Genomic DNA, 25,803 nt, shown 5'->3' on the forward strand with positions numbered 1-25,803 from the left:
TCACCAGCACACGTTTACTCATCTGCCCCAGCACAGAAACTCTCTAGGGAAGGTCCTGAAGTCACCTCAAGCTATGCTGAGTATTGCACCAATAAAAAAACCCACAAATTTCCAAAACCAGGAAGAAACTGAGATTCAGGAAGAATACAGAGCAATTCCCGTAACTATTCCAAATTACATTACATGTTTCTAGGGTTGTTGCACTTAATGAAACTAATCTTACATGAGGACAGAGGAGGTATGTGGGTGGAAGAAACAAGTTGCTTAGAAACAAAACAGCAGAAGTACTGACAAACATTTGGTGAGGATTTCTTCAAATAAAAATTCACCATTTAATACCTTAAACAAACTTTTAAATTTTAGGTATTGGTTAATTCACTTTTCAGGGTTTGTTACTGGTTTTTTCTGATTTGAAATGGGGACTAGAAAATGTTTTGCTAAGTAGACTGCCAGCCTTGCTGTCTTTGTGGCATCCACTGCAGCTTAGGATTTTAATGAATTAGCTGGATCCTTGCACTACAGACTATGAAGTTTTGTCACTTATTTTAGAAGGAAAAGGTTTAAGCCTTTTATTTTCAACAAAGTGTCTACTATTTTTGTGAACTACATAGGGCAGCAGTGCTACATCCTTCTCATCCCAAAACTAGCTGTGTCCTAGCACATAAACAGTAAAATAGATCTAGACTTAGGGTCTGTTAGGTTAGATGGGATACCTAAGCCAATTAAACTTAGCCTAGTCCCTAGGAAACTAACAGTTAATTTTGTGTTCACATCAGAGATAGCAAGTAGTGGTGTTATGTGATTTTCTTAAGGCAGATATGGTAACCACTAAAAGCATCTCTATCCTAGCTCAGAGAGGTCACTGCAAATGAAACCCTCAAGCACACAGCAGGTGCTGAAAGGCAGTAATAAATTTCAATACTCAGTGTATTTACCATCTTTTCCAAAAAAGCTACACTGACTGACTCCGCCCCTGGACTCTCTTTTGCTCCAATCAATGCTAAGGGTGCACCAGAACAAGTCGTTCCGAAAAGCTTCACTATGGCAGATACATGGTGTGTTCCAAGTACGACACACTAGTTACTCTGTCGCATAAGCACATAAGCATGTGTTCACATAAGCATGTGCTCAGCGCAAGCCACCTTTCCCCTACAAGGAGGATGCACAATCGCTCAGCTGTCCCCCACTCTACTGGCTCAAACACATGGTAATTTAGTTAGCCCATACAGTTTCTGGAACAATCAGTTCTTAATTCTCTCCTCATCCTTGACAAATCCAAAATGACATACAAAGCCAAGCGAAAAGCCTAAGGGACAATGTATTTGTTAGCATACCAATTCCCAGGCACTAAGAAGATGCTTAAATTAAAGAACTGAACTCCCACTCCCGAAGCCACATTCTTGAAATGGCCGATGCCAGCAGCCAGCTTTCCCCCAAGGCCCCGGTAACGCTAACAGCCGGCCTCCCGTTCCCGGGATCGCCCTTCTCTCCCGGCCGTAGCTCCCGGCGGACCGCTCCCACAGCGGGCCTCTTGAGAGAACGGCGGCTCGGTATCTCGGAATAAACCGACACCACCTCAGCTCCGGGCTGGGGGGCACGGTACGGCCGGTGCTCATCGCCGCGGCGCCACGTCAGGCGGGGCGGCCGGGCCAGGGACACGGCGATGGCGGCGGCGGTGGTGGCGGCGGTGGCGGCGGCGATGGCGGCGGCGCGGGCCGGGCCGGCGGCCTCCCCGCCACATCCTGCCGTTCGCGGCGCGGCTTCGGCGCTCCTCTCCGTAGGACCCCCCCACACACCTCTCCCGGCCCTTCTCCCCCCCGGGGCTCACCTACACTCCGCGCTCAGCAGCAGCCAACCACCGCGCCGCAACCCCCTTCCCCATTGACCGTGGCGCCTGCCGGGCCGCCTCCCCCCGCCCCGCTCCCATCGGCTGGGCGGCGCCGGGCTGCGGAGTGACAGCCACGGCACATCGGGCGGGCGACCGGTGGTGTGCGCGCTGGGCACCCTCCTCCGCAGTGTTCCTCGGCGGGGAGCCAAGCCCCCCACGCCCCTGGCCCTGCTCCGGGCAGCGGAGCCGTCGCCGCCGCCATGAAGCCCTGCGAGGAGGAGGAGGATGAAGGGGGGGCATCCGGCAGCGGGGACCCCTGGAAGGAGTGCGTTGAGGTGGCGGTGCAGTTGGCGCTCCGCGCCGGGCAGGTAAGAACCGCGCAGCCGCCCGCCCTGCTCCGCTCCCTGCAGGGAGACGGCTTCACTGCCCCGCGGCTGGAGCATCCTTGTGCCGGGCGGTTGGACGGGGTGCGCTTCTAAATCTCGGGGGGAGGGGGAAGAGCTGGCCGGTTTGAGAAGGGCCGTGTGGGCGCTTGGCTGGTGTGGTGGAATTGAGGAGGACGAGGGCGACTGGGCTCGGCACCCACTAAACCGGGCCGTCTCCGGAGCCCTCGGCCGCTGCCCTCTGCAGAGGGAGGGATGATGGCAGCGGGGCCGCTTCCCGGGGGGCTGCATCCCTGGGGATCCCATTCCTCGCAGGCTGCGTCCCTCGGGGCTGCATTGGTCGAGGTCACTTCCCTCGGGACCTGCATCCCTCCGGGTCACTTCCTGGGGGCTGCATCCCTCATGGTCCCTTTCTTCGGAGCTGCATCCCTCGGGGTCAGTTCCCTGGGGGCTGCATCCTTCGGGGTCATTTCCCTTGGCAGCTGCATCCCTCGGAGCAATTTCCCTTAGGGACTGCACGCAGCATAAGAAGGAGGAAACGCTTAGGGTGAAAGTAGATTTGTGACAGAGAGTATTTTCAGACAGTATTTATATTTAACAAAAAAAAAAATAAGGTGGAAAGAGTAAGGTGCTTTAGTAACTTCTTCAAATATACAAGTATTTATTCTGCTATCACAATGCTTCAGAGCACGCTCTGATGCTAAGGTTGATTTTGTGTACACCTAAAGGTTTATGCTGTAGTGCTTTTTTTCCAGAATATTGTCTATATACGCATTACAGTACCAGCGTTTGTTTATAAGAAGCTTGTGCAGGGGAAAACGTGTCAGGGAGATTTACTCTTGTTGTTATATATACCAGTGTCTTCAGAGTGCCTGAAATTCACTTACTAGGGACAAATTAGCAAGTGAAGATCTGTGGTAGCTTATTTAAGATCCATGTTTCGACAGAGCAGGTGGTTAGTCATCTTAGGAGACATCCTGGCCCCACTGTGTGCAGCAGTAAAACTTCCACCAACTCTAACAGAGCCAAGAAGTGGGATCAGCAGATTGTTCAGATGAGAAATTGGGTAAAATACAAACCTCAGCAACACTACTGATCTTCTGCTTCCATTCTGCTCTGTTTTGAAACATGATTTGTACCTGTACACTCTGATTTAAGGAGCCCCCATTTGCATCTTGAGGCCAGGACCTGTAACTTCTCTTTAATATATGTTATTCAATGTATTTTTTCCCTAGTAGAAGGTACACACAAAGATGAACAGAATGCCAGAGGAGAGGAGAATTGTTTTAATAAATAAATGGGTAATCCTTATTGGGATGACAGGTCATGCTCTCACAGACTCTCCAAACAGGAGTTTCTCCAGCATGGTCATTCTGCCAACCATTTCACAAGAGAGGCTCACGACTTGCTCAAGCTTCCACACCTTATTTCTCAAAATACCACTTTGTGAAGACAGCTGTAGCTGCCTCCAGCCATTTTAATCACACAGAAGATCACAGCTGAGCACTTTTCCTGAAAGAAGTAAACATTCCTGAAGGTTAATCCTTGTATCTTTTAGTTTGCAGTTTGCCATCACTACCTTGCAACTGGCAGGAAGCGGCCAATTCCTTGGCAGGTCAAATTTAAACCAATCAAGAATGTTGTTTAAGTAGGACTTTGGAACAGGATAGGGATTTTATTAACTGTTGTGTCAATTAATCTTTTTAATTACAAAACCCCTCAGAGATCCTTATGGAAGAAAAGGTGCAGATGGGGCTCTATCTTTTATTTAAGTATCAATCCACTTCCAGCTATTCCCCAAAGAAGCTAGAGGTAAGGACACAAAATGCAGTATAACATAGGTTTGATAGGACGGGGGGGAGGAGGGGACGGTGTTGAAAATTGACTGATAAAATGGAGTTTTATTTTTGGCAGCAAAAATAGTCAATTACACTGATCAAGTTAATCTTTTGCCTTTCTTCCCATCCATCAGACCTCTTCATCTTCATGTTCAGCCCCAGAAATATGCTTGTACCCTGTGTCTCCCCAGATAATAGAATCATAGAATGTTTTGGGTTGGAAAAACTACATAGTTCCAACTCCCAGGCACAGACAGGGCCACCTTCTGCTAGACCAGGTTGCTCAAAGCTGCATGCAGTCTGGCCTGGACACTGCCAGGGATGGGGCAGCCACAGCTTCTCTGGGCAACCTGTGCCAGTGCCTCAGCACCACCACATAAATCTATTGTCTTTCAGTTTAAACCCATTACTCCTTGTCCAATCCCTACATACCCTTTTAAAAAGCCCCTCTTCAGATTTTTTTATAGTCCCCCTTTAGTACTGGAAGCTGCTCTAAGGTCTCCTCAGAGCCTTTTATTTTCCAGGCTGAACAAGCCCAATTCTCTCAGCCTCCTTCACAGCAGAGGTGCTCCAGCTTGCTGGTCATCTTCATGGCCGGCCCTCTCTGGAGCTCCTGTCTCCATCCCTGCTTGAAATTTCGCCACTTTCTTGTAAGGCCCTCAGTTTCTCAGAACCAGGGCAGGTTGGGAGGCCTTGGAATCGTTAGAAAGAGTGTGCAAGAGTCATGGCACAGAGGCCAACCTGAAGAAGGGCATTCAAGTCAAGATTTGGATTTCTAGGGAAAGGTAACCAATAATAGAGTTTTCTAGTCTCTCCAGAAAGATACTTATATTAATTTATCATATTTCATTAGTAGGAGTAAAATACATCTTCTTTCCAGTAGATAGGCATCTATGCTCTGGAATAGTGTCTTCTAAATTTAAAAGGCTAATATGGAAATAATTGCTTGAATATGCATCAGAAGTGATGTTGCTGGAGTAATTTCTATTCCCAGGCTAAAGTCACTGCCTCTCTTGCCCATCCTATTACATAGTTCCATTACTTTTATGAAGTATCACAGGCTCTCTTTTAATATATATGGCTGTTTCCTAATGAGAACAGCCATGGTTTTGTAATCTCTGTAATTGACCTGCATTAAAATTATGTCCAGTTCGCTTTATAAGGCCACATATAACTGTACTTTTTGAACCTTTCCTCTGCTTTTCCCATGAGTGAACTGTTTGCTATGTTCCTGAGAGTATGACTGCTGGCTTAATACAACTTTGTGCTAAAGAGAAGCAGGCACAGATAGTCTCGGCATCTTTGATGCTTTTGAGAGCACTGAGCAATATTTGCACAGTTCTCTGCAATTACAGTTGGAGAAACTTCACCAAAATGAGCAGATATGCCTTCAGGTGAAAACAAGGGTAAGAAACTGAGGCTAGAACCTAACATGTTGAAGTCCGCACAAGCTACTTTCTCACTTTTTTTTCCCTCCCACCTTTTTTTCCCCCAGAAGATAATTTTATGAGGCATAAGAGACCTAACTAAAATAAAAGGCAAACTTTCCACTGATATTCTAAAAAGCCAAGATCTTTCCCACCATGTTTGCTTCCAGATTATATTGTTAGGCTATTTTCCATGGCATACGGACAGATTTTTTTAGCAAACCAGATTGGTATTTCCTAAATTATTTGCAGGTAATTATGCTTTTAATCTAGATGTTTGATTTTGTCTGTAAGCAAGTATTTCAGGACAATACTGCAAGCAAGTAAACCCATCTTGGAGCTCCTACAAGTGCACGGTGAGTGCAAGCAGTGCAGTGATATGAAATCTAACATGAGCACCACACTGTAGCTTGCTCTCCTGACAGATATTGGAGGAGAAGGCCCTCTGTCCTCTGCATTCTCCTTCATATGGCTTGATTTCACAAAGGCATTAGGAAAGGAAGTGTCCAGTACCATGACTGCACTGAGCCCCTGTGGCACCATTTTCCCTGCTCTATGGCAAATGAAGAAGGGAGCAGGGACAACCTGGGTCTTGCTCTGTGATGTGGTCTTCGTGCATGTACTGGTGTAAATGCCTCTCACTTTGTATAACCCCACAAATGCTCCCAGGCAGGGTATTAGGGTAAGATCTAGCCAATTCTTTATTAGAGGAGGGGCAACATGGACTAAAAGTGGTAAATGACTGCTCTAAATAACCACCTCCCAAAAATCAACTGCTTAGAAATTGTAAAATGGCCATCATCTAGGGACAAGCTATAATGAAGTGATAAAGCCTAATAAAATACATTTACAGCCAAAATACGGCATCTTGGTTGCCAGTTTCATTGCTCAATAGGCTGTCTTCATTTCAACAACCTGTAGTTCCTTTGCTCTTCCACTTACCTACTGCCTGTTACCTAGAGAGACTTTCATGAAGCTCCCTGCCCAGCTGGGAAGACCAGGAAATCTTAAGGCTTCTGCAAGGGTGAGATACTGGCACAGGTTGCCCAGAGAAGGTGTGGCTGCCCCATCATGGTAGTGTTCAAGGTCAGGTTGGATGAGGCTTTGAGCAGCCTGGTCTAGTGGAAGCTGTCCCTGCCCATGGCAGGAAGATTGGAACTGGATGAGCTTTAAGGTCCCTTCCAACCCAAACTGTTCTATGATTCTAGAGTTCTATGTTTCTGTGAGAGGAGCTGAGTGATGCTTACAAAGTACTCTGAAGCACCAGTCTCTAACACCCTTGTAGAGAGACAAGTTTTAGGAATTATTCAATATAAGCTGAATTATGGACTGTTCTGAGCCATTTGATAAATCTGTAAAGAATAAAAGGTGATTCATCAGTGATGGAGGAAACTTGATCTTTGTGAGGGACCGTGGCTTGGATTGCATGCCCATACAAGCTGCTTATTAGTCCCCTTTGTCAGATCACTTCATATCAGAGTCACACCCTTGGCTACTCCCACTGTCAAAGCGACTGGAGCCTCAGGCTGGCATGTGCAAGTCACCAGAGAAACAGAAGGGGTTAAACTTAAAAATAGTCATGAACAATTGGAAAAAGGATCAGAAATGAAAAAATATTAAATTGGGTGTTGAGAGGTGCAAAGGATTGGTTCAGAAAGGATAGACCGAATGCCAGAGCACATGATGAGAAGCAACTGATTGCAGAGCACATTCATAAGAGAGAGCTTTTACCTCTGCTCTTCTTTTTTCAGCAAAGCTCAGGTGTGATCTCACTCCCCTGCTGAACAGTAGATGCAAAAAGCTCCTCAATCTGCTATGTGTTAAAACTGGGTAGAAGTCAAGAAAATGGTACTGCTGAGAAGAAATTCAAGTCCTCTCTATCAAAAGGAGATAGATTCCTCATCTATTTCACAATGCAAAGTTCTAAGCCCAGTGCTAGTTAGGGCATTTGCTTACATATAGCAATATAAAAGTAAAGAAGAAAATCAAATAAAAGGTATCAGCTTGGTAGGGTGTTTTTAGAAAACACAGCTGAAATGGTTAGGGTGTTTGGGATTTTACTTTGAACCAAAGAGGACCAAATGTGTTCCTAGAGCTGTGCTTTTATGCTTCTGTGGTAAAACTGTCAAGAAAATTATGTAGAGCTTTCAGGGAACTAAAAAGAGTAGGTGTATTTAGTATTTTTATACACAATAATGAACTTTAGCAAGACCTCAAACTGAAAAGTATTAAGCTGCCCTCACAAGCTCAGTATATAGTCATAACTAATGTTTTACAGCTCACGAAGCAGAAACCTAAGTCCAGCAACCTTCCTTATTAAGGCAGTGGTCAGAAATATCCATTACTTGTCAGAACAATTAGCACATCCTTCAAATGTAGAACTTCATACTACAAAACCAGGAGTTGATACTGAAATTTGGGAGTAGCAGTTTCCCTTCCCCATGCATAATACAGCAGAACTCTTTTCTTTGGTCATCAAATATTTCTCAGTGGTTTTAAACTAATCAATAGACATTTAGTTAAGTAATTGAAATATATGAGTTTAGACATAAATTAGAATTCTCATTTTGTTGCTGCTGATTTTAGTTAATGTAATTATGTACAAATAAGTGGTGCTTAATTTTCACTTTATTTTGGTTTTCCTTATTTCAAATAGTTTATAATTTTCACTGGTTAAAAAAGGAAAGTGAGCTTCTTTTGCATCTTGCCCCTTATTTTTCTTTTTTAATGAAGGAGTGGAAAAAAAACAGAAAGAAAATGGGAAATTTGTGGAAAAGCTTTTATTAACTGCTTTCCCATATGTGCATTTGCACTTGATGTGATTTAGTTCTGTGTTTATAACAGTAAAACCCTTGAAAACAAGATAAAGACTTTTCCAGAAGAGAATCCAAGCTTAGGTCACTGGTTCCATATCAAAGGAAAAGTCTAGATTTTCATTTTTGTTAAGTATATAGCAATACTTCGGGTGGGAACTAATAGGTCAGCACTTGAAGTTCCAAAATAACCATATAGACAAGAAAAAATAAAGTTTATGTGTCTTTGTTGGCAATAAAAGAAACCATTGGGGTTTGCATTATTGCATGTTTTTTTTTAAAGTAAAAGAGCAGTGAGGCATTGGCCCTGTAAATTAAAAAGAAAGAAAAAGGAAAAAAAAAGGAAAACAAAAAATTTCTGAGCCTCGAGACTCTTTTTTATCTTATTTGTATTTTTTGTCATTTCCTAAATAACGATGACTTTGTTCTGTCAGTTGCTTCCTATTCACCAATCCTTTTCTGAACTGTCAAGAGAGGTTCTTGCTAAGTGAGTCAAAATGCTATGTTCCCAAAGGCTGCCCATTAGCTCAGAAGGATTTTTATCAGAAGAATCAGAAGAGGCTCTGGTAGAATTAGTACAGCTGTTATTCAGGATTAGCTGTATTATTTCAGTAAATATATAATGTTAGTGTGTACAGAATGAACGGCCAACAAATCTGATTTGTGAACTTTTGTTTCAGATCATTAGGAAAGCTCTAAAAGAGGAAAAACAAGTGTCCACAAAGACCTCTGCGGCAGATCTTGTGACAGAAACTGATCATTTTGTGGAAAATCTAATTATTTCTGTTCTGAAAGAGAAGTTTCCATCCCACAGGTAAGTGCCTATAGAAATAATAAATTACCTTTTTTCCTTTAAGAGCTCTGTATCTGACTGTCATTTAAAGGGAATTTCAGAAGTCAATATATCTCTCTTACATATGAACCTGTTGCTGTTGGACACTTTCATATGACTCCTTTTTTATAAAGTACCACTTCCCTGAACTTAATACTTTATGTTTTCTCATAATTACATTTCTCAATATATATATTTAATAGTAATATTTCCCCTGTAGGGATATCATGTATGAAGGTTCTATATGGATCTCCATCATTTTCAGGATACTGATCTATTGTGTAAGAATTATACTGGGGATATCTATTAAAATATAGCTGAAATTGATGTTAGCAAAGGTCCCATTCTCCAAACCTTTCCTTCACTTTCTTTTGCCATCATACATAAGCATTTGCCAGATCAGGAAAAGTATTGTATTTAATCACCTTTATCTTATGTTGCATTGAATCCTAAAATCAGTGAAAAGCAGGGCTGTTTATCATCATCATTTGATGCATATACATAAACAGGTTGTAGAATAATATATGGGATGTCAACCCAAGGCTTTAAAAATAGGTTAGATTGTTGATTCCTCTTGAATTATTATGGTTAATTTGAAAATAAGAACTAGTGCATGCACAAATTAACGAGACATTTTATATTAGTTGGCAGGGTTTGGTTTGATGCAAAGACATTTGCCTTCAGTCCACAAGGATAAAATTTGTATTCCTGCAGAGCCTTTGTATTATTCAAATGCTGTATGACTTCCTTCTAACTGTGTGTATCTCTGATGGAGATGAGCCTTGTACTCAAATGCTATGCAGAAATCAACAAAGATGAAAATCTGGAGGCTCAGCTACTAATCTGATTGTTGGTGATGCTGCTGGAAAACAAACAAACAAAACCTCAAACGACACTGTAAGAAGGAGCAAAAAGAACATTATATACTAAAAATGGCTTTCTGAGTACATGTTGTATGTGATCACATGCTGAAACAGTACAGTACAGCATAACATGTAGTTCTTGGCCATGGTTCTCAGGAGAGTGCCAGACTTTACAAGCCTATTATTTGTGTAATATTCCTTCTACTATTGCTGGCTGTGCTCTTTTCTCATCTCCACTCTTATGTTGTGGGGTTTTTTTGTTGTTTTTTTCCTTGAACAGTTTGGCAGAGAACATAAAACATACACATTTCACATGAAACAAGAATCATCAGGAGGTCTTGAGTTACTCAGAATGCGAACAAAAGTTGTATGGTCAACATAAACCTAGGAGCTGAAAAATCCCTGACTTCATTAATTCTGTACAGTTAATTTCTGACTAAAAAGCACATAAAGGAATTGACAGTTCCTCAAGACAATTATTTTTTGCTGATACTGGTTGTTGGTCTTGGTTGGAGTTTGTTCAGACAATGAATGCATTTAGATTAAACGACAGATTAAAGCTATTCAACTGGACTAGATTAAAATACTTGCAATGAGGAGTCCACAATAGCAGTCAAGGTTTAAATTAAAGTGCCATGAAGATATTAAAAGATCATTTAAGCTGTGTTAAGTCTTTCCCCTAATCTGGCTGCTGACTGCATCACTGAAGATTTCTGTTATTTCATTTTCTCTTAAATCATCTTGATTCTTATGTTCTCTGAATCAAAAAATGTAGTTAGGAATTAGAAAAGTTAAAAGGGATCTCACTAGGGTCTGTGCCATTTGCACTGTGTCGGTGAGTCTTGAGTTACTGATAATGTACTCAGAAGAAGAAAGAAGGCTAGTAAAACCTGTTAAAAAGGTAATTCTGTCCAGTGTCTCTTTCTTCCGCCTACTTGGCTAAGTGGTATGTATCATCCTCATTTACACTTCACCCAGGTTTTCATCTTTGCCCACTCTTTGGTACTCTGATGTACTCTTAAGTGTGTCTTTTCAAAAGAATATTTTTTCTGATAGATCTTTTTAGCTGTGGATAGGCACAGCCAGAATATCAGGGGCTACTAGTTGAAAAAGGCTATCATACCATTTGCCTGTGTTATTGTTACACAAGTTTTGTCATGTTTGGTCTTAATTGTAGTCTTAACCATGTAGAAATTAAAATAAGGACACAGTCATTACAGAGGGTGACATCCACCTCTAGCTTCCCAGCTTTCTCTCCTCAGACCCCCATAAGGGCATAGGTGAGGGATAGCCCTGGTTTGAACCTCCTGCACTGGACTGCATATCACTCCTGCTGCAGTTTATGCTCTGCTACAGTTTCCCTGCTGTTACAGTAATGAATTTTAGAGTGTCACAGTGGTATGAACATATGTAAGCTAAGGCTTGGCTAAAATTACTGGACTCATTTTCTGTGGGAGAAAACTATAATCCAGTTTTGAAGAGAGGTCAACAGAGCTGGCAGGCTGGCATATTAAAGTAACTACTGTAATGACATAGCTACCTCTCTCACTTCTCCAGCTGTTCCTAAAGTTTGGTCTCTTGTGCATCAAGTGTTTTGCTTAGCTTGCATGTTTATACAAGACAGAGAGCTCTAGAGCAACATGTCTAATGGTCTAATGTTGACCGTCTAATGTAAGGGACTCTCACAGTTCCCAGTATTGTATAATAGCAAGACTAGCCCAAATTTCATAAAATGTGCACCTAATTTGTCCTAAATCCATTTTGGAAAAACTGTTCTTGGATATTGAGACTTTTATCAATGCATAGCTCTGCTGTGCCTTGGCTTCACATTAGAATTTCTGTACACAAGGACTGCAGCATCACATCCTGTTGTAGGGAAAAGATGAGGGACAGACTTAAGATAATTAAGGACAAAACACCTTACACAGAAATGCTCTTGTCTTTAAAGAGGTTCCCATTTCACCTTTCTTTGACTGGCAAGACAATGGCTACAGTTCAGGCTCTGGCTGAGGGAGCTGGCAGAGGGTTGAAGCGGCGATATAACTTACAGGGAAGTTAGACAATCTGAGATGGGATGTAAGATGCTCTGTCTGCAAGAAGATGAGCTTCCTCTGCAGCCAGCAGCACAACCAAAGCATACAGTTGTATTTAGGTGGTAATTACAAGACTCGTAAAAGCAAAAGTCAAATGATACAGCACCAACAAGACAAAATAGTGGAATATCTAGAGCAAGGAGTCTGCAAAGTGTTATGCTTAACTGAGAACTCCAAACACTTGTTCAAATCTTTCTTTTTTCTCAGTTGCACACTAGCACTTAGTCCTTCAGCTGTTATCTTTAATGGTGATTAGAATAGTAACAAACACTTCCTACTTCCCTCATATCAACTAGAGACCCATAATGCCATGAAAATAGTCCATTTCTACAGAGGAAAAGGCAGAGTAGGATTTGGAAAATTCAAGAAGTCTCCTCTTGTGATGTCTGCAGAACATTCTAAGCTTGTGATTGCAAGAGTATGTGACTTCAGGTAGTGCATGTTGAGGACACAAAAGAAAATAGCTGCTACCCTAGTCCTAGGGAAGAAACTGTTCCTGCAAAAGACATTTTCTCTTTATTTTACCCAACTTTTTGTCCTCTTTGTGTCTTCAAGAGAAGCTTTTTTGTCTTCAAGCGTTTGCAGGAACTCTGAATACCACTTCCAGTTGTTTGAATGTGAAATCAAAAGCAAGTTTTAGTACTATCAGTCTCATTCTACACCTTCTGTTCATACAAGACTTCTGTGAAACTAGCACCTGCATACCACTGACAGAAAGAGACCCTGAGCAGTTTATGGGAGAGCTGGGATAATCAAGGTCAGCAGGAAATGTGCTAGAACTGGATGTTAATTTCCCAGGGAAAAAAGAAGGGGGAAAGAAAACCCTGCATATTCCTACTAAAAGAAACTGGGACATAACAACAGAATAGAAGATTAACTCAGACTTCACTGTGTGCTTTTGCATCTGAACAACAAACAAAAAAAATTGTTTTGTTGCTTTTCTCTGGGTCATGGGAAAAAGAAAGATCAGCTTTGTGAACCTTTTAATTTCCTGAGTCAGACTTCTGTAAAAAATGCAAGTAGGAGTGAGAGTGTGGATTTTCTAAGAGTGCATTGTTTCCCACTGACTGAATTTGACTGCGAAGGAGATACAACTGCAGTTTACAGTTGATATTACTTACTGCAAGAGACAGGCTTAATCCATAAAATTACGTTCTGCATAAAAAAAACTTCTAGTCTTCAGGGATGTCAATTCAGATCCATTTCTGCATTCATTTTCATGAGTTTCTTAATGGTGTGTTGGGAAAGTGAGCACAGATTGAGCTCTTTTATACCATGTAAAATAGTATGCTATACATTTCTTTCGAAATATCTGTGAAAGTGCCTCATTCCCAAATAAAAAAGCAATATATCTTCATACATATGTACACATTTGTACAAAATTTTTGCGTGTATATATATATATATATATACACGCATAAATTAAGTATCTCTTCAAAACTGCAAAGATGGAGTTTGACTTTTTAAGTCATATATCTAAGCCACTTTTCTGGGACACTTGTTTTACTTCACACCAAATGCAGGTTTATTGCAGAAGAATCCACTGCTGCTGGTTCAAAATGTGTCCTCACTGACAGTCCGACCTGGATTATTGACCCTGTTGATGGAACGTGCAACTTTGTGCACAGGTAAGTGGACTGTGAACTGAGAAATACATAAAAAAGCAAAATGTAGCTTCTCACAAATTCTCCCTTCCACTTAAAGTTGTTTCCCTGTGGTAGATTTGTTCATTTGACTCATAAGTAGGAGTCATCCCTTTATCTTTTTGTACCTCTGCATAGTGAGTGTGTGTCTGAGGGAGTGTGTGTTTGTGCTGGAGAGAGCTCTATACTGTTATCTAAAGGTAAGCTGAAGTTTCTGCTTATTACTTAATGACCCAAAGCTCTTGACTCACAGCTCATTTATATATAACCACACATTAACATGCAGAGGCTTGAGCTGACCTGGGGGAGCAAGGCTGTGCTATGATGACACTTGGCCTAACGCCTTGTGAGGTTGTTACCCATTCCTTTTAGTAGTGGTGTTTTCTCCTTTTCAAATACAACTGCTTAGTTTTTCCTAGGAAGTACAGCTATTGCGTATATGTAGAGCAGAACTGAAAAATAAGATGTACATAGATACTGGTTTTACATTTCTGTAATACCACTCTACAAAAAGAAGTCTAGGGATCATTACTGCAAAAATGCAGACATTCAATTCACCATTTGACTACTCCTAATACTTCTACTTAAAAACCTTAAATATGTTCTGCCTTATAATTACTGACTTAACATAAATACAGTTATTAAAAAATATAAAAGTAATTTCCTTGACTTTTGGTTCAGTTACAGAGAATTCAAGGGGAGATGGGAGGGTGTCGTGTGCTGGTGTTTCACGCAATCAAGTGAAGTTTTCTCCTTCTAGCAAATACGTTCGGGACCTCACAGCCCTTTTTAAAATGTGTTTTTAAGAAATTCATTTATGTCATTATTTAAAACGTAACAATTATGCTTTAGTCAAAAGGACCAAATTAAGTTCATGATCATCACTTTGACAAAGGAAAGGGTAGAGGAACTGGTTTCTCCTTATGTTGATGTCAGCAGCAAGGTATCTCCATGCTCCTTAATTGCTATCTCAGATACTTGAACGTGAACAAAATGTGCTCTTAGAAGTGATACCTTATTATAACAACATTAATGATTTTATACTGGATAATTCAATTACACTAAAGCAAAAAGTTCACTAAAATATACAACACGTTTAATATAAAAAAATCCTGGTATCTTCATGTGTATGTGTTTCTTGTTTTCTCCAGTACTGAATTATATTTTTAAAGGAAGTGACAATGTTAAAGAGGCTGACAAAGGAGAAATTGGTACAGTGTCAAGAGCATTTTGAGACAAGTAAAATCACAAAGCTCTAGATGGGGTTCTGTTGCCTAAGGGAGTTCCGTCAGGAGTAAGTAGAGAAATTTTTCATCAATAATACTTTGTTTCTTATATTTCACAGATTTCCAACAGTGGCAGTGAGCATTGGATTTGCTGTTAACAAAGAGGTATGAAGTATGTTCTTTAAGATGGGTACCTGAGAGCTGGCTAGAAGTCTCAAAACCATGTGGAAACTTTAAATAGAATATTTTTTAAAAAACATCAGCCACTTCTCAAGTTTTTCCACACTTTTTAAATGCATTTCGTCATACTCTACTAGTCTAAAATAATAGTCCTGCAAAACTTATGCAAACTGGCAGTTACAAGACAATTCTTACAAATTACTATAAATATTATATAGGACTGGGGAGGAGGGAGGGAGTACCAGTGTGAGCAAGGTTTTGTCTTGCTCCATGAGTTAAATATAGTGCTGGCTATTCATAATTTAGAAAAATCTTCCAGTGTTCTTATGTTATTATTATTGCTTCATTCCTATTATCAGTATCTGTGAAAGCTAACACTGCTATGAGGGAATTCAGAACCAATTTCAATGAAGAATGCAAAAGTATGGGCCTAGTCCATTTAATCTGCCTTTTTGGTTTTCTTAACATAGAAAATAACTATATTTCTCACACGAGGGCTTGATTACAAGGGGGGGAGGGGTGGAAGTATGTGCCATTTGTGTTTCCTAGCTGTACTCATTCATGCTACTGCCTATTTTCCAGATGTTGCTGGTTTACAGTTTGATATATATGTAAGAAATAGCTATTCCAATTGCCAAAGAATGTACCTCTTTCAGCCTAATTTCATGCTCTTAAATATATGTATAACTGGAAGTGAAGCCAGCAAGAATTCTGTGTAACTACAGCATAGTTTTAAGATGTGCTAGCTCTTACTGACTTAAACAGAATAATGTTGTATACTTCTCTAGTTAGATGCTTTTCAAACACTTCCATGCTTTTCTGGAGTTTATGCATTCCCAAAGGTCCTTTTGAATACTACGTATTATTACCAGACAGCTTTCTCTAATATTTATGTTTTCTAGAACACCATCGTGATTTTGATGCTGCATATTTTGGGTTATGTAAACTAAACAAAGCTGAAACAAAAATAAAGAATGATGTTAAATATCCCTCAGTAAACAAATGGGAAAAACAGAGAAAAAGTAGTAAGCTTAAAAGGAGCCAAAGTATACACAGGGGAACTGGCCCAGATATAAGACTTGAACAGTACTAAAGAAATTCCTGCAGATGTCTTTATGGAAAGAGTCTATTAATAGTGTGTTCCTCAAAAAAATCCCAACTTGGTTTAGGTGGGACCTTGGGGTAGGGAAGGAGGACAGTCTGCTCCCTTCAAATTGTCCCTGAATGAACACAAATGATCATTCACACTGAATGGAGGAGAGCAATAGGAAAAGATTGGGGGTCTAGACCATCTGAGATATTTTCCTGACCTTGTCAACTTCTGTGACCTTGGGCAAGTCACTTAATTTTTGTGTATCTATTCACCCCTATATAATCATTAATAGTACTTACACAGGCATCACATTAGGAGCTGATCATTGAAGTTCATGAAGTGCTTTAAAAACTTTTGGTGAAATCTATTAAAGTAATAGAAATAATATATATCTTTGGTTTAAATCAGGGGTCCTGTTCTGACCCTCTTCTCATTGATAAACAGTCATCCACAAAAATTCCAGTGTTGTTCATTTTAAAGCTTTCACTGGGTGTCACAATATTTGGTATTTCTCTTCAAACTCCTTCTCTTGGAGTTGTGTGACTTCATGATATTCCCACTTTTATGTGCAAACAAAAGGATTTTGAAGAGAATGTTTGAACAAGTGACTGGAGTCTACTACTTTGGTTGAAAAGGTGGGCAAATTAAATGCATCATGAAAAGTGAAGTGCATATAAAAGCATCCACTGCTAATAAACAGTGTGCCATGACTTCTGAGTTTGGATGCCTGACTGATCTTATCTGTGTATTTGGGGCTGCAAATCTGCAGGGTCCAGCTGAAGTCAGTGGGATTACTCCTGGGTGTAACTGCTCACCAGTGAAAGTAGATCATTCAGAATGTGGCCTTAGAGAACTTATATAATTTCAATAAAAACATACAGTTGAATTTGAAATCAGCTTAGCATGTAGTCCATTCTAATGTGAACACAAAGAAGCTGCAAGTGAGAGTTTAGAAGATCACTACTGGATTTCATTAACTTCTCTTTATAAGCTGAATTTTGCATTACCTATATCTCAATATCACAGTAATAGTAAAATTATTCCAGTTTAATAGCATCAATATACTCTCTGATTACATGTACCAATTAAAATATTGCTGATCTTTCTGCCATTAGTAGTTGTTTATATTTATGATGAGTAATTTGAGTTGCATTCATTTCTTTCCTTTTCAAAATCTTAAAGCTTGAATTTGGTGTAATTTACCACTGCACTGAAGAACGATTATACACTGGTAGAAGAGGTCAAGGGGCATTTTGTAATGACAAAAGGCTTCATGTATCAAAAGAGACAGGTTGGTCTAGATTTTGTTAGAACTCTAAAAGGAATATGTTAATTTTGTTTCAGAGTTGTTGCAAATCATCATTAGGATAATGAACATCATTATCCTGATGAAAAGTATTTCACCTGCATGATAATTTTGTTGTTCTGTGTTTGTTTCTTTCTGAAAAATTCCAACTTTCTTAATTTTCTTTTTTAAATGTACACGTGAATATGAACTATTTAAATAATCCTTAAATTATTTTGCTTCATAACCATTGTTTAAAATAAAGCAGATTTAGTAGATTCACCAGTTTCATTCCAGTTGTACATTGGCATAACTTATTATGAACAAGATGCAATGGGAATGGTGAATCGGAATGCCATGGCAGCCATTATTCACTTATTTTCCAGTATGTCATAAAGTGTGTTTTGTCTGTAGGCGTACATGCTAACAGTAAATTCAAGGATGCATGCTTCATTAGGGATTCTTTTAACAGCTTGCTTTGGTGTGTGTGTTGTTTCAACATACAAATAGCTAGCAATGCTTAGTCAATACTTTAATGGAATTCTTTTATTGCTAAACCAAGGCATATATCTGTCTTTTTACCTAATGATAATAAATAACAATAACCAGAGAAATTTTATTTTAATAAATAAAAATGCAGTGGAGAACATAACATTCAGATATAGACAGAAGCAGACGTGTGCCAAAAATGTACATCATCGTACACAGGAGATGGTAAAAATTTCCCCCTAAAAAGTGAACTTCAGTGAACTCAAAACATGGCCAATTCAAGAAATGTAACATACAGATTTGTTGCAGTCCCCCAAGCAGACCCTGCATTAAAACTTCCCAAAAATTTGGGAGGTTTGGCTATTCACCTAAATTAACAGTGAGCTGGAGTCTCCCTTTTTAGAGAAATGGAGCAAATTGTGAAGTCCAAGACCCCTAAGATTTTAATCCTTGATTATACATCACATTTTTGTCAGTGCTCAAATATCTTGTATTCCACAAAAGCCCATGTGGGCTCCCAGTTGGGCTGGCAGAGCCTCTCTTGAAATGGATGGACTTGCTTTTGTAGTCAGGGAGTTGTGGTTTCCAGTTGAGCAAGGAACAATTTTGGCACATGCCATTTTTGTCTTCCTTTCTCTGGACACCCAGTGTACATAGATGTCTAGAACATAGGGAAGTGGTTCCAAATGCTTAGAAATTTTCCTTTGTTTTGAGAGGGATCATTTGGTGGTGGGCAATTTCATCAGTGAAGATGGATCTCTATTAGTCTCACTTATGTTGGTGTTTTAAGCATACAAAATGACAGTTGCTCTTTTCCTGTTAGGACTGTGGCTTCAGGGAAATAAACCAACCCTGAAACAGACAGTGTGTTTCCATGTACCTACCACTGAAACTCAAGTAGCCTTCACCAATGCATGATGTGTTGGAGATCTAGGCTGTCATGTAACTTCGTGTCTTTCAATTTCAGGAAATGTGGCTGTTGTATACCATTGTTCTATGCTATAACATTGATTATTGAGATTTAATCATTTGAAATCACAGCCCAGGCAAACACTGTTAATTGTCAGTCCAAGTAGTCAGGACACATTCAAATGAAGGATCTATCTTCCCTTTGATTTTGAATTATACTTTCTTCATCTTAGGTTCAGGTCAGGCCTTATATGTGCTAATGTTGTAAGTGTATTCTCTTTTTTTTAATCTTCTGTGGTCAACAGAATTGGTCTTTTCCTCATAATCCTGTCTGTATCACTGTTAAATATCTTCTACCAAGCCTCCTTGTTTTTATTGTCTCTATCAGAGTAAAGAGTCAGTAAATTTTCTCTTGTACCTTGAATTCCTGAAAACCCATCAGACAGCTCTTTTAAATAAGCAGAGACCTCCCTTTTCCTTGCCTTAGTTTTTTAATCCAACTTCTGCCTGTAGCCTTGATGAAAACTGAAGAGATCCGTTTAGGCATTAGAAATATATTTAATAACTCAAAAGAGCTGTCTTAGTCATAAGCTAGCTATGACTAGTGTGGTGTGAATGTTTGGTGCATTTCAGCAATGAGGCATGCATTAAATGTTCTGTAATTATAAATTGGGTTTGTTATGCAAAAAGATCTAAGGCAGATTGCTTTCACCATCCAGCTTTTTCAGTGGTGGCTAAATGACGATACCCTGCAGTGTGCTTGGATGGGTGTTTCTACATTTTAATGCAGTAATCTAAAAAGTGGTTGTTAAATCTATGTTCCTACAGTTACGTTGTGCGATACCTGTAACTTTTAATCTGATTACATACCTCTTACTCACCAACCATTTATTGCATTGCTTGAATCCATAATGTTCCTCTGCAATACTAAATTCATTAGTAGCCTGTTTAATTAAACAGTGTCTCACTGCAGTCTGATTTGCTTTTGAGAACCTCCTTGCTACTTCTGCAAAGAATTTTCAACTTTAGAGCAGTTAGCTGTAATAACCAGGTAGACATTCCTTATCTGAATGAATTCTTAGCCTTTAACCCAGGGTAGAAGGGGACCCTTGACCCTTGCACACATCCTAGTTAGTGAATAGACAACCACTAAATTTTTTAGTTGTGTGTATCTTCAACTCTTCCGAGTTTAGCTGCACAGCAGAAGCAGGAACACTTGGCATTTGATCAACCATCTCCACCTACTTTGGCATATGCTTGTTATAGACTAACAATATTCAGATATCACATGAGGACTACTTCAACATCTTGCAAGTCCCTGTGAGTCTCTCCTTTGACTCTGCACAAGTCTGATATTCTCATCTGCTGTAGGTCATAATCACCCTTGCTGAACACAATACAAATGAACATTCATATATTAATAATTACAATACTGTTTTAATTTGTGATAAGAAAGGGTTTTTTTTCAGTCATAAGGTGCCTTCAGTCTTTGAAATGTCAGAATGAAAGTGAGCTGTTACTGGGTGACTGGTGATTTAGGTAGAAACTTTTCCTTCCTCTTACTATATTCCCAAATGTTTATAATTTGTTAACACATTACATTAAAGTTCCCTATTCAAGAACCATCCTGTTTTCAAATATGATTAGATTAGCATCACTAATAGCTATTAGGTCACTGGATTATTTTTAGTTGAATGTTAATGTTAGTGAATTTGCCAAAAGCTGACCAGTCAGTGTATGGAAAGACAAGGAATGTTCTTGGTCTTAATCTTCCTGTTCTGCTTTGGTTTAAGTGTGTTTGGATTAGACTATTAGATATAAGAAATATAGTCTTGCTTTAATTCTTATGCAAAGTTGTCACTTATCCTATGAAAAAGTTTGGTGTAAAAAAAGAGAGTTGAAAATTGTTTTTCTGTGAAAAGTCCAGTAGTGTTTAACTTCAAAAGAAATTTCTAGAATCAACCTAGAAGCTGTTGAATTAATGGAAACAACTACTACCATTGCAGATATCTCGAAGGCCTTAATTTTAACAGAAATTGGTCCAAAACGTGACCCTGCAACTCTGAAGCTGTTCCTTGGTAACATTGAGAGATTGCTCATGGCCCAAGCACATGGGTAAGATATTTTATAGTATATGTCTTACATTTGTGACTACAAGTCATTAAAAAAAACAGCCCATATGTTGCACATTTTGCAATCTCAACACAGGTTGAAATCAAAGGCATTTTCTGCTTCATGTTACCATGTCCCCTCTTGTGGGGTTTAGGGTTCGTGTCATTGGGAGCTCGACCCTGGCTCTGTGCCATTTGGCATCCGGCGCTGCAGATGCCTATTACCAGTTTGGGTTACACTGCTGGGACTTGGCAGCGGCGACTGTCATTATTAGAGAGGCGGGTGGCACTGTGATAGACACTTCAGGTGAGTAACATATCCTTATTTTCATTGAGGTTGGGGGGACTGAGTTGCTGTTTCAGGGCAACTTGTGTTAGTACAGTCTTCTGTGGCTCTATCTCATCTCCAGCAATATTCTGTAGAAACGTCTGTGCTCTCCACTAGACTCTGGTGATTCACAACACATTGATGTAATTCCAGCCTGGGGTTTCATCACATCAGAGGACTTCTGAGTCAAACTGTATTTCCAGTACTTTGAGTAATATCTTTAAAGCATCAGATTTACAGTAAAGAACTAGGTGAGGAGATTGGTAGATATGCTCAGATTCCAAACAGATTTTGGCTGAGACAGCCACCCAGGAAAGGTGGACTCTCAAGTACATGTCTGAATATATATGTCTAGGAACTATGTAGAGGGAGTAAAGGGCAGCACAGTCTCTGGATTATTAATTTATTTATTGATATGGTACACATCTCAGAGTAACAGTTTACTGCTAACCAGTATGTGGATACTTTGGAAAGATATGGTGAATTATGAAAGGTATGCTGATTGAACTAATTTCTGTTCTATCCCTTCCTGTTGCTAGGAGAAGGGAATACTGCATTTATTGTAGGAGTCTGAAGGAATCTAGACATTCACTGCTTCTATTGCATACTTTGGCACTGTCACTAGAATTTTCTTAAATACCTTTTTGCAGGAGATTTCCAGATAGCAGTTGCTGAATTAGGCTGTGCTTCCCACCCTGAAAGGAGCTACATATTTTTCGTTTTTAGTGATTATTTTCATTATGTTTCAGAGTTTCTGGACCTGTCTAATTACAGCATGGTTTATATTTAAGAATATATTGCCTTTATACATTATGGAAGAGAGTTCTCATTAATCTTCTTGTCGTCAGGGGGACCTCTGGATCTCATGTCCTGCCGAGTGGTTGCTGCAGGCACCAGAGAGATGGCTATGTTCATAGCTCAGGAAATACAAACTATTCACTACAGACGGGATGATGAAAATTAAACACTTACAATACAGAGTCTGCCCTTTTGCAAGATGGGTGGCTTAAAGGGTATGTAATTTCAGCAGGATGCTTTCTGTGGAGATTTTCTGTGTCAAATATTTTTTATAAAATTATTACAATGTGGGAAGGCATAGGGAGATTTTTAAACCTCTAAGAACTATGTTTCCTTTTTAATATGTATCTCTTTCAGCAGTATCTTTTTTATAAGATAGCATATTTTACTTGTAGTAAACTAGTCTCAGAATTAAGTCATAATTTCATATGTGTGGGGCTGATATTTAGTCTTTTGTAACATGCAGCTAAAAATTGAACTTTATTTTTACAGATGCAGATCTCAGGTAAATGAGCTTTAGGACTGTAGTAAGGACAAGTAGTTAAGATGTGTGCCTATAATACCCTTGTTCTATGATACTTAAGAATGCAATAAAAATGACATTATTGTTTCATCACTATGTCATAGCTATATATCCATATAAATATATGTAGATGCATGTATGCCTCTGTGTGTGTATGTCCACACATACACACATATGCATGTATACACACACACACACACGTGTGTGTGTGTGTGTGTGTATAAATGTATGGATATCCTGGATGTTTACAGCAATTTAGAGAATGCATAGAAGAAAGCTAATATTGGAAGTTATTTTCAGGTAAAGAGTATAGGTTACTTACGTGATTTTGGTGGGGGTTATGCAAATGGAAAATAACATAGTTGATCATGGAAAATTATAATGATCTTACAAACTGTCCAGCTAGTTCTTGTTTCCCTTTATCCCTCTGCATGGGGATAAATCATACAGTCCTACAGGCCTCTGTAAGATATTCAAACCTACAAACACTTACTACCATAGAGCAATTATAGTTAAAACCAAGAATATTGTATTCTACCAAGGTATTCACAGTATTAAATATGACACAGAGTAGGAGGCCAGCAGAGCACAGTGTCAAGGAGCTGTTGATTTTAGAGAAAGAGAACAGCAGGATTTGGCCCCTCACAGGCAAGTTATTAAAATATGCACGTAAGATACATTCACACAGAGTTGTAATTACACTTTTTGATCAGAGAAATCTGTAAACCCACGTACATACATAGTTGTCCTCCAGCCTTGTATGTAGCATGGGTTTTCATTCCACCAAGGTGATCATTCTATTTAGATTATTTTTTAAATCATGAGCACAGGGAGAATAAAAGTGTGTCCAGCAAAGCAGTTGAGATCAAGTCCCTTCTATTTTTTCTTTAAAAATTGAATTCAAATATCTTTTTTACAAAAGTGCACAGTAAATGAGCCAAAAAGCAAGCTGGTTCAAAATTTTTAACTTTCTTTATACACTGCATGTGTAGACTTTGTAAACATGTTTAGATACCTGCTTAGAACATACAAACTAAGCAGTATTTTTTAAAAATAATCTTCATGTGTTTCTTGCATTGAAAAATGTTTTTCACTGAATATAATATTAAATTGTGTGATTTCTTGATGCTTTGTTTCACAAGAAATACAAAGTACTGACTGTGTGAAGTGTCTAAATGCAGCTAAGCATTTCTTACCAGAAAACCAATGCTGTCCATCACAGTGATCAACTTTTGTCACTGCTCCCTTTTACCACACCACTTCCCGCATCTCTTTGTATCCCCTTATTCTGAAACAGAGATTGTAAGCCCTCTTGGGCAGGGACTGTAGTACTTTGGCTCTGGGTTTGCACAGTGCTAATTGGATGTGATTCTGGTCCACAACTAGGCACTAAGGTGCTATAATAATACAAATAATAAATACTAATAGGCTCACTTGTCTCTTATTCACCACCCCCCACCCCCCCCCACTTTCTAAGCCCAGCAGAGATCCCTGTGACAGATACAGAGCTTGGTGGTACTGCTCTGATTCCAGGGTGCTTAGCCTTGGCAGCTGTGGGAGCAGTCGGGGCTTTACTCAGACTTCTGCCATGACTGTAAGCCCCATAAGGAAGCTTATGCTGGCCAGGGATCAAGTGTAGTAGAAGCTCAGCCCCACTTCATTTGCTCTCTCTTAACCCTGTTCTCCTCATTGCTCTGGGACTGGGGCTTTTGTGAGAAGCTGCTGTACATGGCTCTAGCGAGGTTTCCCAGCAGCTGAGCCTGCTCATACAAAGGAAGTCTCTGACCCAGTTAGGGGTGGTGTGCACTGGCATCCCAGACCTTGTCAAAGCAGGGAAATCTATGCATCGACTTCAGTGGCACACACCAGCAATTTGCAAAGCCCGGAGCCAAGCATGGTGGGAAGGGATAGGTACAGAAATCCATTCACAAGTTCTCATTTGTGTCCAGGATGCAGCCTAGGTTTTTATTTGGGCTGTAGTTCAAGCATGTTAAAGTGGCAGTGTGTGTGTGTGAAGCAGCAGTCCTGTCTCCCCCACCTCCTCTGCATCCCGTGTGCCAGTACAAACATTTTTGAACCCTTCCAGGGGACCAGATGAGTGAAGTGATCTGCCTGTAAAGTACCCCAGTAAACAAAAAAGGGATTATTTTACAGACAGATTGTCTTCCCAACCTAGTTCAGCCCCTGGCCACCATGAGCAGCTAACTTCAGGCACCAAAGTGGCAGGCAGGATGGCTCTGTTCACAGATGGTGCCACATTACGCCAGTTCCAAGTTTTCAAAGTGCAGCGTTAAAACTGTTTGACTACATACATTGACTGAAATAAACTGTACCAGAGTTTATCTTCCCTGCGTTTTTCCTTGCTAGCCAGATGAAATTCCACTCAGCATGTGTGTCCAGCAGCTCTCTGTGTGAGTGCAAGCATTCATAACACACTGCAGCACATCAGCCAGAAATGTGAATCCCCCCCCAGAAGCTTAAACATATGGCCTCTTTCCTACCAGCTGTTGTAAAATGCTGTAAATATTTTCCACTACATACATGATGGAGTACATAAGTGCATCTGCAATTAGGCATCCAAGACAGATGAAGATTTTCTGCATGAACACTGATACAAAGGTGCCTGTGCTCTGAAAAGCAAGTGCTTCCTCTGGGAGCAAACGGTGCTCAGCTTCCCAGAGCTATCCCAGTTCATTTCTACATCCCTCACTGGTGAGAACATTTTATACCTCCAGGCTTGCTGGTCTGGTCTCAAATACTGCTTTCTGGTAGAACAAAGAGTGGAAATAGCTGTAAACTCCAGGAAGATGATCAGTGGCTGATTCCCTTGCAGTATGTCTTGTTGAGCTTGTCAGATTTTACAGGACAAATATTGACATGTTTCATACATGCTAGAGGACTGATATTTTCTCCCTTTGATTACACTGGCTAATCTCACAGTATTAAAGAGACTTTCATGCATTGGAGCACTTATGTAGGGGCCCACATGCAGTATTTTCCACATTTCACCTAGAATTCGGTTCCTGTTGGCAATGGTTTCAATAAAAGTACCACTTACCACCAGCCATTCTGCTATCAGTATTAGAGCTGTGCTGTTCCCTTAGCAAGGGTGGATCTGTTCAGTGTATGCATAAGAGATGT

The 25,803-nt window shown here is 40.0% G+C and overlaps 1 protein-coding gene across 1 annotated transcript; it reads left to right on the forward strand.

The window, feature by feature from the left end:
- The first annotated feature begins 1,933 nt into the window (after positions 1–1,933).
- Positions 1,934–24,087, forward strand: IMPA2 (inositol monophosphatase 2). The gene is made up of 8 exons (XM_005153469.4): positions 1,934–2,196; positions 8,970–9,103; positions 13,601–13,705; positions 15,066–15,111; positions 17,402–17,510; positions 20,909–21,017; positions 21,169–21,320; positions 22,190–24,087. Exons 1-8 carry the CDS (start codon positions 2,089–2,091, stop codon positions 22,303–22,305), a joined length of 879 nt encoding a protein of 292 aa, XP_005153526.1. The 5' UTR covers positions 1,934–2,088; the 3' UTR covers positions 22,306–24,087.
- The last annotated feature ends 1,716 nt before the right edge of the window (positions 24,088–25,803 follow it).

This window comes from Melopsittacus undulatus, chromosome 1 (genome assembly GCF_012275295.1).
Source record: "Melopsittacus undulatus isolate bMelUnd1 chromosome 1, bMelUnd1.mat.Z, whole genome shotgun sequence".
Classification (NCBI taxonomy): Eukaryota; Metazoa; Chordata; class Aves; order Psittaciformes; family Psittaculidae; genus Melopsittacus; species Melopsittacus undulatus.

What these genes read in the sequence shown, in the direction of transcription:
- IMPA2 (XM_005153469.4), top strand. Translation starts at nt 2,089, where the DNA reads ATGAAGCCCTGCGAGGAGGAGGAGGATGAAGGGGGGGCATCCGGCAGC. An exon ending in GAGAAGTTTCCATCCCACAG is followed by an intron (nt 9,104 to 13,600) that starts GTAAGTGCCTAT and finishes CACCAAATGCAG; the next exon opens with GTTTATTGCAGAAGAATCCA. An exon ending in GATTTGCTGTTAACAAAGAG is followed by an intron (nt 15,112 to 17,401) that starts GTATGAAGTATG and finishes AAAATCTTAAAG; the next exon opens with CTTGAATTTGGTGTAATTTA.